The sequence below is a fragment of the Coccinella septempunctata genome, chromosome 1 (genome assembly GCF_907165205.1).
Source record: "Coccinella septempunctata chromosome 1, icCocSept1.1, whole genome shotgun sequence".
Taxonomy (NCBI): domain Eukaryota; kingdom Metazoa; phylum Arthropoda; class Insecta; order Coleoptera; family Coccinellidae; genus Coccinella; species Coccinella septempunctata.
In genome coordinates, this window is record NC_058189.1 from 66,552,330 (window position 1) to 66,568,890 (window position 16,561).

The window sequence follows — 16,561 nt, forward strand, 5'->3', positions numbered from 1 at the left end:
TGAATGCTTCATCTGCTTGTGCCGACATGCCAAAATCGCTGAACTGTAGGTCTCCATCAAAGGAAGCCAATGGCAATGCAAAGTAAAGATGTGCCAACCACTGGCCTCAGTGGCCTTGAGCGGCTTCAGTTGCAACTTATGATTGTATTCTACTAGCGATCTGTCGGTGTTCGATTGACAGATTTTAAAATGATGCCATTCTGGTAATTTTCCTGTAACTGTCTTCTTTACAGTGTTACTTTTGAACTACTTATCGTAAATAGTTACGGATTCCTGTAAGCGACAGATCACTAAAAACGTTCAGAATTGCAATTTTCTTGTGAGCTTATGAAAGATTGGCTTGCAGATGAAAGCAGAATATCACCATTAAGCTGCATCCACATTATGCCGCTGTGTGCCGAGTTGCAAGGCCGCTCGGCCGCTGTGTATGTGGATGCATCGTCGGCTTGTGCCAACATGCCGCTGAAAAATCGCTGATCTGTAGGTCTCCATCAAAAGAAGCCAACAGAAATGTATAGTGAGGTGTCAACCGCTGGCCGCAGTGGCCTTGAGCGGCTTCAGTTGCAATTTAGACTGCGGTTTGCCGCTCGGCAAACAGAGACATAATGTGGACGCAGCTTAAGATCTACTGTGCCTCCATCAAGCTGCATCGGCCGCTTTGTGCCGATTGGCAAGACTGCTCGGCAAAGCCTATGTGTATGTGGATGCACCGTCGACACAGTGCGGCATATCGGCACAACCAAACATTACAGTGTTAGGTTGGACCTAACCTAACTCTACAATCTTTGGGCACAACGGTGCATCAACATACATATCGGCTTTGCTGATCGGCACACAGCACAATGTAGATGCAGCTTCAGAGTTCTAATGAACTACAGTGTCTGGGATGTGTAAATTCTGTGAGGTTAACACAGATGAATATGTTCAATAGTTTCATCAGTGCTCCTGCACCAGTGGCACAAGGAAAAACTATCAGCAAGTCCTATTTTCTTCAAATGTTTATTGAGCAGGTAGCCAGTGGATGCACCACTCGCCAGACTCAGCTGTTTCCTCTCAAGTGGAGGTTTTTGACTTCAGACTTAGAGAGTAGGTTGCTTACTCCTTTCTACAAATTTCTCGACGAAAGCATCACCACTCTCCTCCTCACAGAATCTGGATTGGTAATTTTCTTCTAAAACTGTTCTCATAAGAGGCTTCCTGGTGCGGAAATGTCCTGTAAGGGTGTACTTCATATTCTCTCTAAGATCCAAATACCCTTAGATCTCCCAGTATCCCAAGAAATATTCTAGTGCGATCAAGCTCTTGAGGATTCTACCAGAGTATTTCTTTTTCAGTTTGTTTCTTCTCCTGAAGCTCTCTTTTTCTGAACCTCCAACGTGATTGGCCTTCATCCTGGTGATCAAAATTGGCCACCACGATCTCCCGATTCAACACCCATGCACTTTTTCATGTTTATATCCCCATTCTTGCGAGAACCAAATAAAGATCGCCACCGACGTCGGAGTAAATTTCGGAATCGCTCAGTATTCCTAGCACGTGGTCGAGATGACCGCCACAAATCGCAAAGAGGACTTCTCTCTCGCTGCGGCCGAGTTAAAGACGCCACCGATTACCCGATCGTTCTTCTTCTTCCCTCCCGTGGCCGCATGTTGAATGTCTATTAGCCGTGAATCATGGACCACGACCAGCATGCAGATTTAGTGTTATTGCGAACGTGATTGATTCGGCTTAGACGCGCCGTACGACTCGGGGATCGTTGCGAGTCGAGCGCCGTAAATTTCTGATAACCTGAATCGGGGTTTAATCCGCTAAAGGCTGGTTCGGACGCGCGGGGTCCAGCGCGACCAAGTTCCGTCCTGTCGGTTCGGATTTTTTTCGCGATCTGGCAACACCGCGGAAACAAAGAAAATCGGGGGAAATGACGAATTTTTTAAAAACAAGTTCAAAAATGGATGTATCTTAGTGGTGGATCAAAAAATATGTAGATGTAATGCGCTGCTCTTGATTTGAATACTTCACAAACGTCAGAATGTCACATTAGATGGCAAGAAAACACGATAACTTCGAATCGATGCAAATTTTCTGAGGGATTTCGAACCTACGTTCTCTGAAGGACATTTTCTTGAAACAATTTCCTCACATAATCGAGGAATGCTCTTGAGCTCCTAGTGAAGCTGACCACTTGTTAAGAGGAATTGGACACTCATATCGTATGGAAAAAATCATTGAAATAAGAAAATGAAGCCACATATACTCCATTCATTTTTATTGTAGCACTCAGTTGGCCATGAGATAATTTTCTCAAGTTTTTGTAACTAGAACAGAATAAGGTTGGCATTCATGAAATGTCGTTAATGTCATAACGCCGTAGTAACAACTAATATCAATTTATATTACAAAAATGCCGAAAGTGATTGAAGAAGAGAGACGGGGTTTCAGAAAGTGCTATTTAGAATTCAGGTCCGCTCATTCAAATGGTAGGTAACCCTGATATTCTAATATCTACAATATATCAGACGGTAGCGAACATACTCAATGTAAGTGAATTTATATGAAGTTTCATCTGAATCTAAACGACTTATATTTTAGCTGAATGTTTCCACCATCAGAAAGATTGTGAATGAAGAGGATGACAAAGAATTTCCTTCTATTGGGAGACCCAAGAAAGTGTGGCATTTGAGAATTTTATTTAAGGGTGGACGAATGTAAAAAGTTACCACAGAATTTTCAATGACTGTCATCGTAGAATAAGTTCCAGAAAATAAATTCTTCTATTTTTCGTTCGACCTTTTCTGTACATTGTAAATGTACTGAGGGATCAATAAATATATAAGTATTATCATTATATCAGTATAAAAAATAAGCAGCCATAAATATGAGCCAGTTGTCCTGTTAATTGTATGTACATGTGAAGTTTTTGAGGTGAAATTCCCCTTGCCTTGAAACATTCTTTAATTTTTTTGACTTCCATTGATGCAAGATGATTCTTGTTGAAGAATTTAACATTCTTGTAATAATCTGTTAATTCCTTCGAGAGATGCCCATTCCGAATTACTGCATCATATGCATTTCATCTTAGCGTTGATTTTTTTGAAATATACAACTGATGTGACCTCTAGCCAAAGAATATAACCAACATTATCATTCAATTTTGTCCCATAAAAAAATGGATATCTTTAAAAACTGATCTCTTGTATTTTCCATGCAAATAACTAGATGTGGTATGCCTTCAATCAATTTGTATAAACGTCAATTATGTTCGTCACATATTTTCCGAAGAGAATCGACATTGTGATAAAATAATACGTAATAACAGAAACTTTTACGTAGAACGGGCAACATAGCGTGGATTTAAAACCCAAAATTGTTTTGACAAGCGTTATAACTCCACATTTTCGTAATATACTGTGTGGAATGTGTCAAATTTCCATGGCCAACCGAGTGCTAAAATAAAACTGAATGGAATATAGATTAGGGCATTTCCTATATTTTCTAGAAAATCCTGAACTTGAAAGACGGTTATATCAAATAACATATGCAATGACTACAAGGCAAACTCAAGAATCCATTCATATCGTCCTCTCAATCCATTTTGAAAGGTCCAAAACATAAGGTATAACGAACCGTCACATTATCGACATTGAAATCCTCGTGTCTATCCCAACCTTTAGCAGCAATCGCCTGTAATCGCCTAATGTACCTCAGAATGCCTTCGCTCCAAGTAGTTCTGCCATTTTATGTTGGTTTGTTGGACAACAAGATCGAGACTACCGAGAAGACGAGGAATGGACGTGTCGGTTTCGGAGATAATCGTCTGGTCATGTACACCTTTTATTAATTGAAAATAAGAAGTGATAGCTCCGGTCCTGACTGAGTTATTCCTTTCAAGTTTCAACGCCCAAGAGCGAGATTCTCAGGGATCGTCCAAATGTTCGTGTGTTCTCTAATCACTGGGAAGTTATTGCGTGGTTTTTAATAACAGTGAACACATCGACCAAATTTTATTATGGAAGGAATCAGAGAGTGGAGTTTGAAGTTTCTCTATGCTCAGTTCACTTTTATTTTAGCACTCGGTTGGCCATGGAAATTTGACACATTCCATTCTGTAAAGTACGATAATGTGGGGTTATGACGCTTGTCGAAACATTTTTGGGTTTTAAATCAACGCTCTGTTGCCCGTTCTACGTAAAAGTTTCTGTTATTAAGTATTTTATCGCAATGTCGAATCTCTTCGGAAAATATGTGACGAACATAATTGAAGTTTATGCAAACTGATTGAAGGCATACCAAATCCAGTTATTTGCATGGAAAATACAAGAGATCAGTATAATATCTTAATATGCACTAGCTTGAAGAGAGTTAATGTTCGTTATTTTCTTTGGCTAAAGTTGGAATACGTTACATCAGTTGTATATTTCAAAAAATTGACCCGAAGATGAAATGCATATGATGCAGTGGCTGGGAATGGGTATCTCCCGAAGGAATTACAAGAATGTTTAATTCTTCAACAAAAATCAACTTGCATCAATGGAAGTAAAAGGAATTAAAGGAAGTTTCAAGTCAAGATGAACTTCACCTTCGAACAAAAATTTCACATGAATAAACAATTAACAGAACAACTGGCGCGTATTTGTGGCTGTTAATCTTAATACATTGATATAATAATAATAATTAGGTATTTATTGGTACCTTAAGACATTTACAATGTAAATAACAAGTCGAATGAAAAATGGAAACATCAATTTTCGGGAACTTCTTCTACGATGACATTCATCGAAATTCTGTAGTGAACTTTTCGAATTGATTCACTCAAACATAAAATTCTCAAATGCCACCACTTTTTTGGGTCTCCCAATAGAAGGAAATTCTTTGTCATCCTCTTCATTCACAATCTTTCTGATTGTGGAAATATTCAGCTGAAATAAGTCGTTTAGATTCAGACGAAACATTATATAAATTCTCTTACATTGAATATGTTCGCTACCGTCTGACGTATTGTGGATTTTAGAATATCAAGGTTTAACTATTTGAAGGAGCGGACCTGAATTCTAAATAGCACTTCCTAAAACCCTGTCTCTTTTTTCAATCACTTTCGGCATTTTCGTAATAAAAATTGATATTAATTGTGGCAACGGCGTTGTGACATTAACGACATTTCATGAGTGCCAACCTCACTCCGTTCTAGTTACAAAAACTTGAGAAAATTATTTCTTGGCCAAAATCGACTGCTAAAAAAAATATGAATGGAGTATAGTGATTTTTCTCGAAAAATACTGGAGAAAATTGGATGAATTTTGGTGAACAAATCGTAAAAATAATATTAAAAATAGAGAAATTAATCGATCACAAATCGCAGATCACATTTGTTCTAATACGGGAGACCACATGATGGATTGGGACAACACTAAAATTTTAATGACAGAACCAGACCATTTTAAACGAAAAATTAAAGAGTCTACGTGTATTCTATTAGATCAAGATAATAATTTGCCAAATTGTTCGGTAGGAATAGATCATATTTGGATCAATTTACTAAAGAAGGAACTGTCATCCGGTAATTTCAAAATTAAATGAATCAACGTTTCTGTGCAGTCTCTGTTTCTGTGTGTTGACAATTAATGTCAGACAAAAAGCGACAATTCAGAAGATTTTCAAAAGTAGATTTTTTCGTCTGATGAAGGAGTCTGATATAGACTCCGAAACGTTACAAAGAATTATAATTTCAACGTTATTTATTTTGAGTTCATTGTCAGGCAACAATTTTTTCTAGTTAATTTGCTCCTGACAAATTAGTGCAAGAATTTACGCAGGAGCAAATCGTTGATTTCATTTTTAATTGATTTTGTTTCAGAGATTGGGAGTGAAAACCCTAAAAAGTTTATGAAGAGATGCAAAATCCTCCCAAAATAAATTTCAATCGATATCTTACTCCGTTCTAGTTACAAAAACTTGAGAAAATTATTTCATGGCCAACCGATTGCTGAAATAAATATGAATGGAGTATAGTGATTTTTCTCGAAAAATACTAGAGAAAATTGGATGAATTTTGGTGAACAAATCGTGAATCATCCAAGGAGAGTTTTCCCAGTTTTTGACTGTATTTTGAGGGTTGGAAAATGACTGAATAGAACTCAGAAACTGTAGGAGGATGCGTCAATATTCCTGACGATGAACTCATCAACTCATCGAGCTATCTCCGGGCGCTATCGCAAAAAAAACTCAACATCCGGATAATGACACATATCGCCCAAAAATGGGCGAAACCTCCTATAGCCTCGCCAAAAACAACACAAGGAACCGTTTGTTCTGTATCTCCCTGGCTGGTTTAACTGCGATATCTCGAGTCGTCCGTTTGTTTAGCTTAATGGATTTATTTGTCATTATAAACAACAACGTTAATCTGCGCCAATTTGTTTATTTTATGTTTACGGACTAATTGAATCTTAGTTTCGTAACGATAAGATTATACCATAATTGATTACGGGAATTTCTAAGAACTCGCCACACGCATAGCTTCGTTTATCGCTCGAGAAGAGATTTCGAATACCTCACACGTCAAAAGTTCACAATGTGTGTACTTATTTCGCGTTATTTATCGTCGGACGTAGAGACGTAGCTAGAGGCTCGAAACGTTTGAAATACGACCGGAGTTGGACGTGGCTAAGTAGCTGCTATTGTATCTGGGAATTACCAGACACTTATGGCAACATATATCCGCAATTTTGCCTACACTAAATGACATTAATATAGAAACATCTTTCATCCAGCTAAAGTTGAATTTTTACATGATACAGCCGAATTAATATGAAAGATCTGAAGACGTGGGTGGTTTCTAAACGAAAATAAAGATAGTATTTCATATGCTGACCATTCCATTCGAGAGACTTCAACCTCTTCAAGGTACTCCTGAACGATGCGCGCACGATGGGGTCTGGCATTATCGTCCATAAAAATGAAATTTTCACCAATGTATGGGGCAAATGGCACTACATGCTCTTCAAGAATGTTCCTTATATGATTATCAGCATTCATAGCTCAATTATCAACGACCACTAGGTCTGTGCGAGCAGTCAAAGATATTCCACCCCATACCATAATCAATCCTCCCCCGAAACCAGTAGTATTCAGGAAATTGCACTGAGCATATCTTTCATGTGGACGTCTGTATACAAGGGAACGTCGATCACAATGGTAGAGGCAGAATCTAGACTCATCTATGAAGAGAACTCTTTCCCAATCGGCCTCTTCCCAATTGATATGCTCTCTCGCAAAATCCAAACGCGCCCTTCGATGGGCTGGGGTAAGAGCTGGGCCTCTTGCCGCGACACGAGGCCTTAAATCATATTCTCTGAGGCGATTTCTTATTGTCTGAGTGCTAATTTGAACCTCATGAGTTTGCTCAAGCTGAATTTGAAGGAGGCGAGCGGTTGCAAACCGTTGTCTCAACGAAGAAACTCTCAAGTAACGTTCTTGAATGGCAGTTGTTACCCGTGGTCTACCCTGTCCTGGTCTTCGGACATTCATACCTGTCTCCCTGAATCGCTGCAACATTCTGGACACACTTGTATGGGAAACTCCAAACCTTTCTGCAATTCTTGTGTATGTCCACCCTTCTTCTCGCAAAACTACCACTTGGGCACATTCGTCTTGGGACAAATTGCGTGTTTCGCGTTGCATAGCGATCGAGTGTAGAAAATCAAACGAAAGAAAAACTATTGATCACTAGAATTGATCGAGAACAACTGATTTTAGAATGGAGCCAATACATTCAAAATCTGATAATATCATCTGTTTTTATTCCTGCTGAGAAAAAACATCTGTATTGAAGAAAACCGTTGAAAGTGGATAACATATGCATGCATAATTCTGATTAAAATAATTATCATTGAGAACACCTTCAGTTGTAGAATAAATTTGAGATTTCCATAATGTGCGTTAATTTTTTTGCGCAGTGTACATTTGCTCAACAAATTTTGGTATCACTGGATAGCTACTGAGTTGTTTCGGATGACTTTCAATACTTTGAGAATCAGTCAACCTCTGGGACACTCTCTAGGAAAATCCTATCCAACGTATGGTTGCACGGGAGCCAAACCACTTCTTCGATCTTGCTTCCATTTCTTCAGTTACTGTCAAGTCTTATGCATTCGAAAGAGAAAAAAAAGTATCTCAGCAAATACCACATGGTTCTGTATGCCATCATCTGCAGTCTACTACAGTTTATTTTGGAAAGCTGCTGGTTTCGACGGAATTTATCTTGGGTTTATCAAGCATTTAGGCAGAAAGGCCTTGTCCTGATTGTAATGTTCTTATAATAACATTCTAAATTCTGGCAATTTTCCGGCCAAGTTAAGAAAGGCGAAAGTCATAATAATTTTAAAACGTGGAAGGAATCTTCTGATCCTAGTAGATATCGGGCCATTAGTTTATTGAGTGTTCCTTTCAAAATTTTAGAAAGGCTATATTTTAGTATTGAATAGACTCTAGAAGACGCTTTCCAAAATTGTGGAGAGGGTTTCAGGAAAAATAGAAATTGTTGTGTTCAGGTTCTTAGCATCAACAATTTTATCGAAGCATGTTTCAATGATGAACTGAAGACAGGAACAGCGTTTGTTGATTTATCTGCAGCATATGACACAGTATGGAGGGATGGTTTGATTTTCACACTTTATACACATCTGAAGAGTGGAAAGATGGTTCTCTCACTAGAAAACATGCTGTCAAATAGAGGGTTTCGTGGTTTGTTGATGATAACAGTATTAATTTCAAAACTTGGAATAGCGGAATTCCACAAGGATCAGTTTCAACACCTATTCTTTTCAATTTATATCTGAGTGATATCCCTTCTACAATAAAGTGTCTAAAGTTTTTTGAATTTCTTTCTCGTTTTTTCAATTTTCTACTGAATAACCACTGGTATATCTATGGGAGATGATTCCACAACATAAGGGTCCTGTAGCGTTCCTCGAACAACTCAAGAACAGAAGAATCATCTCTTGGAAGACTGGACCTGGTCGAAAGACCCTCCCAGTCAAAAGCTATTATATTAATTTAATGACGAGGGTGATTCTCTACCAAGATCAGCAGAAGGTTTTTGACGCAGAGATGATATTCCTCCCAGTGCAATTGAAGAACAAGTTATGTACCTATAATTATTTATTTTTTTCTTCATTCATCATCAAGTCTTCGAATAAGTTTTGATGAAAGCTTTATTATCCACTTTTCCTCGTTTTCTGCTCTGTTTCTTTGTTTCAGATATTATTTCGAAATTGAAAGAGGATAAAAGAATTTTTATATCAATGGAAAAGAAGTCCGTCAGTATTAAAAGCTTATTCTGTAAACAAATTTGTCATCACCACACTGCTCACGGGAAGACAGGGTTTTTTACTGAGGTTTTTCCCTAAGCTCTTGTATCATACTCCAAATTGTATGGTAGCCCGTTACACCAACCTCTGCTAAAACTCATACATATGCTAAATTGTTTGATAACCAAAAATGTATTTCACTCCTTTTCCAACTCATTTCCAATTTAGCATCATCACTTTTTGATGCTCGAACATTTTTCATATCATATGATGAATCCAATGTACAATTTCTTGTATTATCTCTTAGAACAGACTACTATTACATAAATTAAAGTACAAATTAGATTATGGTCGAAAAATTACCGTTAAGTAGATAATATGACTAAATTTAATGGCAGTCTGTAATTTTTTCGCCTCATCTTCCAACGTAAATCCACAAATTACTGGGTGTTTTCAAACAACGTCAAATATTAAAATCCTTAAACTCCCGGTCAAATATTGATATTTCCCTTGCTCCAATTGACGGATTCCAAACAAATTAATTCCGCCGAAACTCACACGAAGGCTACACGCCTTCAAATTAAATTCCCGTCCCGATTACCATCTACAAGGGGACCACATGAAGTCCTCGGGGCTAAAGAGTCAGTCCTAACTCTGAGGAACGCTACTACCCGATCAAAACTGCCCGATATCTGTCGCCAACACCACTACGTCGATGGCATAGTTGACTTGTTCGTTCCCCGTGGGGTAACGAGTGCTGCTGATGATTATCGAATGCTTCGGGGGATCAGACGTCAGGCTTGACTCCCTAAATTTCTGAATAATAAATGATATCTGAACGGCGCAGAATGGGGTTTTAATACCGGGCTAAAAGGGGAGAACGTTAATGTGTTCATAAAGAGGTCTCGATGCCGTATCTATCCGAATTAATCGCTGGGTGTTGATGCACTGACGCACTCTCGATTTTCGTGGCAGATTCTCAAAGCAAACTGGAGGAAATTTGGTGAATTAACCGATCGATACCCAACGATTTTTTGGGTGGTTGATGTTTACGAGGATGTATCGATATCTAGTTAGCCTAGACCAGTTCCATGAATAAAAAAATTATTTCATTACCATAGCAACCAACAATAACTCATTAAGAAGTGTCAATGTAAAGTTTGAGGTCAAAAAAGTAAACCAGAGATACGAAATAAATTAAAAGAAAGAAAATGTCCACCGAAATTGTGAAAATCGAAAAATTGGAGTATCGAGCCATCATCAAGTACCTGTATTTAAAAGGGTTAAGAGGTAGGCAGATTTACGGAAGATATTCTTAATACACTTGGTGATCAATGTCCTTCGTATGCGACCGTGAAAAATTGGACTGCAAGCTTCAAAAGAGGTAAATTTTCCATTAAAGATGATGACCGATCAGGAAGGCCAGTTTCTGTGTCAGTCTCCGAAATTACGATGCAGTTCATGACATGATTTTATCAGACCGTCGAATTGAGCTGAAACGGATATCTGAAGCACTGAATATTTCATACGAACGCGTTTCATCATTATAGTTCACGTCAATTTGGACATGAGAAAAATTGCTGCAAAATGGATCTCCAACTGTTTGAATGTTGACCAAGAGCGTGCAAGGGTAGAAGCATCGCGTTCGATCAGTGCTCGATTTGAAAAAATCTACTGCAAGAATACTTATACGAGTCAAAGACCTACCTTGTATAAAACTTTTCTGACTGGCTTCTGCCTAGATTCAGCCCCTCAATATACAGTTTGGCATCTGACAGGTTAAGCCCTACAGTAAAATCAACTTGTTTTTTTGTTGAAAAATATTCGTGAATAGGTACCTCATATTTCAATCGGAAAAAACTGAGCTTTTCCTCGAAATTACGAGTCTTCTTTTATAATCCGATTTCGACCGTTTAAAACATTATTTTCATCATTATTATAAAGCATCGAGCAACCGGTGTTAAGTGTCAGATTAGAGTCCACAAATAAATCCGTTTCTCTTCAATAAACCATCAAGACCTTGAACGATCGCTAGCATAACTTCAGAATGAGGTTTTCTAACCCTCCATACCCCTAAATATACACTGAAATTCATATCGATGAAAATAAACTCGATATTCGTGTCTGGGGAGGGAATAGAATATCTCACATTAGAGATGGAGATTTTCAGTCAGTGCCCTGAAAAATTGCACGAAGGAGGCAATAAGAAAAATGATATTATAGAAAGTGGCGACATTTCCATAAATATCAGCGCCAGTTTCCACGTATTATCTGAATGTTGAATGTTTCAGCACACGCACCTCAGCGAGGTCTACAAAAATACAAATATCGTCACTAGGTTAAACATTCTGATGTTCTAATGGAGTTCCCGCACGAAAACAAACGGAATTTTCAGGGTACGTTTTTCATCGGTGACTTTTTTTCCACAGACTTGAATACTGAAAGTCTTGTGGATTACTAAATGACGTTAAAATTTCTACCATAACTATCATCATATACGAATTACACGACGCCAACCACAAACACAAAACTAACCCAATTTTCCGCCCATATTGCCATCCAAATACACTCGATTCGATTTAACGAAATTAGGGGTTTTCCATCCACCCTTTTTCCCCATTCGTCCGACCATATAATCATAGGGGGTGCCGAATTTATTGTTGCGCTTTTAGTCACATCATTTACTCTAATGTACTCCTGATCTGATTTGAAAAGTGGCAATTATCTTGGAGTCACTTACCCATTAAATGGATATCCGAAGGCGGTGTCGTAGGGGTGGTATACGGAAGGGTAAGGCCAGCTAGCCGCCCCAGCTGCCAGGTTTTCTTTCAGTTCTAAGCCTGCCTGTAAGAAAAAAATAAAACAGAATTAGAGGGTGATGAAACTTGTAGTCTTACAAACAGATTTTTCGACTAATAAAAAACACATTATTTAGGGGATGTGGTTCCTCAAAACAAGGGACTTGTAGTATTCCTCGAACGCCTGAAAAGCAGTAAAATGGGGAATTCTCCTCAATTTGGGTTATCACTGCATATGCAAGTTTAAACTGAATAAGTATGAGTTTCATTCATGATTTCTTCAAATTCACCGAGGAAACTATTCAAAATCATCCTTTAAAAATGGGGTTTTAAAATTTAAATCGCTTTGTGCGGAGTTTACGATTTGGCAATAGCGCATACAAGACAATGAAAGGAACAATGTCCCATCAGCTTGTTGATAAAATAACAGCTGTTGATCTACAGGCGCGTACTTACTGGCGAGCTTCAACTGCAACCGGCCATAAAAATACCATACAATTTTACGACCTTCTTCGTTCGTCGCAGACTTCATAGACAGCTATCTTTGTCTATCTCATCAAGATAATGCATTTGTTGTCCTTTATTCTCAAGGCATATTTCAGTCGATGTTGCTAGCTTGTGCAATTCTCACAAAACGCTTTAAACTTTAAATACCCATTTTTATTTTTCATTTTTAAGTGCTTGAAATAATTTTTTTGGGAAACGGTTTAAATGGTTATTTCAAAATGTGATGTTTCAAAGATATTTCATAAAAAATACATCATTTTCGTCAGAAGGGGTATTCCCTATTTACCGATTTTGGGTCCCTTGGACCTTTTTTGTTCGTTAGGTATGGGTATTTGTCGAACGAATTTCATTTCAGGTTATGATCAAGGAAAGGGTGTTTTCGCGAAAAAATTGCGATGTTGCCACATCCTATATATACATGGTAGTAAGGGAATTCTCAGGGTCGAAGCCAGTGTACTATATCTGCTTTAAATCTTGTTCCATGACCCTTACATTCCAGAAAACACGGCCAATTTCTACGCGTTGAACGCCCAGTTCCACCCCCCATATATTTTATCCAGGAAACCAAGCCCAGAATTCTAATTTACAAACGAAGTGAGACCGCTACAACGGAATAACGTGATGTTAATGCGATGTTAAATTATATCACATTACATATTTATGAAATTAGAAAAATATTGGCGTGTCAAGAATAAATAAACGTATTTGGAACAGGCCATTAGCGACTGCATTTGCCATTAAGTGCCGATAAATTCTGCCCAAGTTACCGATAATACGATAAAATACGTAATAGCAAGTTTCGAAGTGTTATTTAACCTTTTTGTAGACGCGTACTAGCTCCACGGTATGAGGGGATAACTATGTATAAAGAAATTTCACCTTGGCATCGAGGCATAGCGGGAGAAATGACAAGTCTGCAGAACCGCATGAATTATTGCGAAATGAATATGAAATATATGCACGACAGTGTTCTACCCACAAATCTCTCGGAAAGATGGTAAAACAATTCATGATTTCAATCTTTACACAGTGCGAGACAGAGAGAATGCAGAACACCCAGTATCAGTGAACTTATCACAAAATTGTTCGTTAACATGTGCCTTAGAGTTCGGTAATTAGGCGATCACAATTTGAGAAACATCTGACCGTAGGAAGACAGACCTACAGAACCTTACCGACTCCAATATCCTGAATTTGTTCGCAATTTTTTTGACAGAAGGTAGAACTAATCAAAATAAGTCGTTTAACCAAAAATTGTCTCTATAAAATATTCAAGATGGCTGAGATACAACCCCTAGAAGTGTCGGGACTGTGGGAAGTGACTCCGGCATCGCAAAAACGAAACAAAACATAAACATATGGCTGGACAATGAATGGTTCAGTACCAAGTTCATCGGATTAGATGCATCAGGTCACTTTTGAGAGAATCATAACTGTTGTATCGTGCAATTTAGGGTGAAAAAAAATTTGTAGAAAATCGAGGCAGTTTCTTGAAAGTGCTTGTGTTAGTTATGTTGAAAAAATGCTTCGATGTTTCCCCATTTCATTCAATTTTTACGTCGATTGTTAGAATGTTCGAACAAGAAGATTTTGATGCCCATTATGAAAAAATTCGTGAATAATTTAGACGAATTTTATTGGTGAGATTTTGAAGTATTCTATTTTTTACACTTGTGTCCCAAGTCCCTTCTATCAGTTGGTATCGAAATGAGCCATTTCATAAAATCGTATAAGTTACCAAAAAATAATGAGAACAATTCGGCAATCCTAAGTTCCAATTTTCATTACCACGTAAATATCGAACGAGCCAATATCCTAAACGAAACCACATGGTCGAATCAGGAGATAAGTTTTCCTACTGCTTTGCGATAATTCAGCTAACAAAAACGGCCTAGGGTCGTATAAGGATCTATTTCAGTAATCATTTTCAAGTTTTTTTTCAACTTAGTCATTTTGAAAGTTTCGTATAGTTGATTTGTAGTGAAGCGCTTCATTTTGACCAGTTCTACTTTCTGTTGAAAATAAGCCTCACCTTCAAATACACCCTCTATATACACGGTGTCAAACACTCGTACGAATATTTTAACACTAGATTCTTGAGGTCAAAAGAAACAATTTTTACCCTTATATACCATTTTTTCCGAATCAGCTCGGTTTAAAAGATACAAAACCATAAAAAAAAATGTTATTTTTAGTTCTATCTTACAAACGGTTTTTCATTTATTCGATGAATCTTTTTCAAACACAAGATATAACCCACGTCTTCCAGTTTTCTCATTATGACCATTACGTACCATAAAAATACCAGAAATTCAGAAAACTCAACTCTTGAAACTATGTTGGACGATATCTAATGAATATTTGAACGTTTCCTAAAATAAAAGTATTCCTTATATTTTCGAGTGATTTGATTTTCAAAAATTACAAATATCTAGGTTACTTTGGATTGATGCAACTCTGTTTAAAAGAAGACTATAGATGTGTAGTGTCATAAATTCAGCTTGATATTCTGAAGGAGATTATGTTTCTCCAAGAGTGCATAACATAGCTCTTCATGAAAACAAATGGCTATATCTTTTCATCAGGGCCGAATTGGAAAAAATGATATGGGAGAAAAGTGTTTCTTTTGACCTCAAAAATCTTCTGTTAAAATATTTGTACGAATCAAGACTCACCCTGTATATTCATTTGCTATCACACTGTGTAATTTTTGTGTGAATTGATCATGATTAAAATATGATTATTTCACATGTAGGTATACAAAATATCAGGGGCGTATTCCAGAATTTTCGTGTTGCATTGTCGAACATTTCTTGTTCTGCATAACGTTTGAGAAGAATCCCATCGTCCTTCTATTCGTCCTCAACTCCAATGAGCGATAAACAATGCTCAACACGAAGGTTAGAATGCGTATAATTCGTATGTCTGATCGATCGCGGGTTATTTATAGAGGAAGAATCCAGGGACAAATGGGAGGTTGTTTCACGATTTGTAGGTCCAGAGGACAGCAAGACACGGCTAGTTGGCAAAGCAGGAACAACACTATGCCATTTACTAATCAGCTGGATTATTGAACGGGACCATTCGCCAATGTAAGTTTCGGTGGGTTACACATGTTTAACAAGCCATTTGAGATCGTCGCTAGTCCGTAGCTTGTCGTATTAATACTGTATAACAGTTTCTTGTTGGCATCTCACTCTGTACATTCCATGTTTAATCCATGTTGTAAATCGAACCACCTGAAACCTCTGGGAATAAGGATAGGGACACATACGAGGATATATTGAAAAATACTTAGCCTACTATGGAACCAAACAAAATTTCAATGTCAGAATATTTTATCACTCAACATATTCACCTGTTAATTGGATACATTTATTACAGCGAACCTGCAACGTCTCTAGACCTTTCAAAAAAAATGTTTCTTCTTGCTCTGCAAACTAGACCTCCACAGCTTTTATTACCACCTCGTTGGAAAAAAATTTACAACCTTTTAAACGTTTTTTCAGTTGAGGAACGAGATGATAGTCGGATGGAGCCAGATCTGGTGAATAAGGAGCGTGTTCTAGTAATTCAAACTCTAAATCACGAATTTTTTGCATGGCAACATGAGATTTGTGTGCCGGGGCGTTGTCCTGCAAAAGCAAAACACCTTTGGATAGCTTTCCGCGTTTTTTCTCTTTTATTTTTTCCCGTGGAGTGATCAGTAATGTGGAATAGTAATCTCTGGTTATTGTTCTACCCTTATCCAAAAAATCAATCATAATCACTTCCTGGCAATTCCAAAAAACTGAAGCAAGAACTTTTCCAGCAGACACTTCTTTCCAGAGTGTCGCCATTCCATCGATTGTTGCTTTGTTTCTGGATCGTAGAAATGTACCCAAATCTCATCCAAAGTAACAAATCGGTTTAAGAAGTCTACATCGTTTTCAAATCGAGCAGAGATCGAAC

The 16,561-nt window shown here is 37.7% G+C and overlaps 1 protein-coding gene across 1 annotated transcript in view; it reads right to left on the bottom strand.

The window, feature by feature from the left end:
* Window positions 1-16,561, bottom strand: part of LOC123320088 (homeobox protein caupolican) — a 59,155-nt gene that overhangs the window by 11,508 nt on the left and 31,086 nt on the right. The window contains exon 3 of the mRNA XM_044907261.1: window positions 12,046-12,149. Coding sequence (XP_044763196.1) covers window positions 12,046-12,149 — 104 coding nt within the window. The remainder of the gene's footprint in view (window positions 1-12,045; window positions 12,150-16,561) is intronic.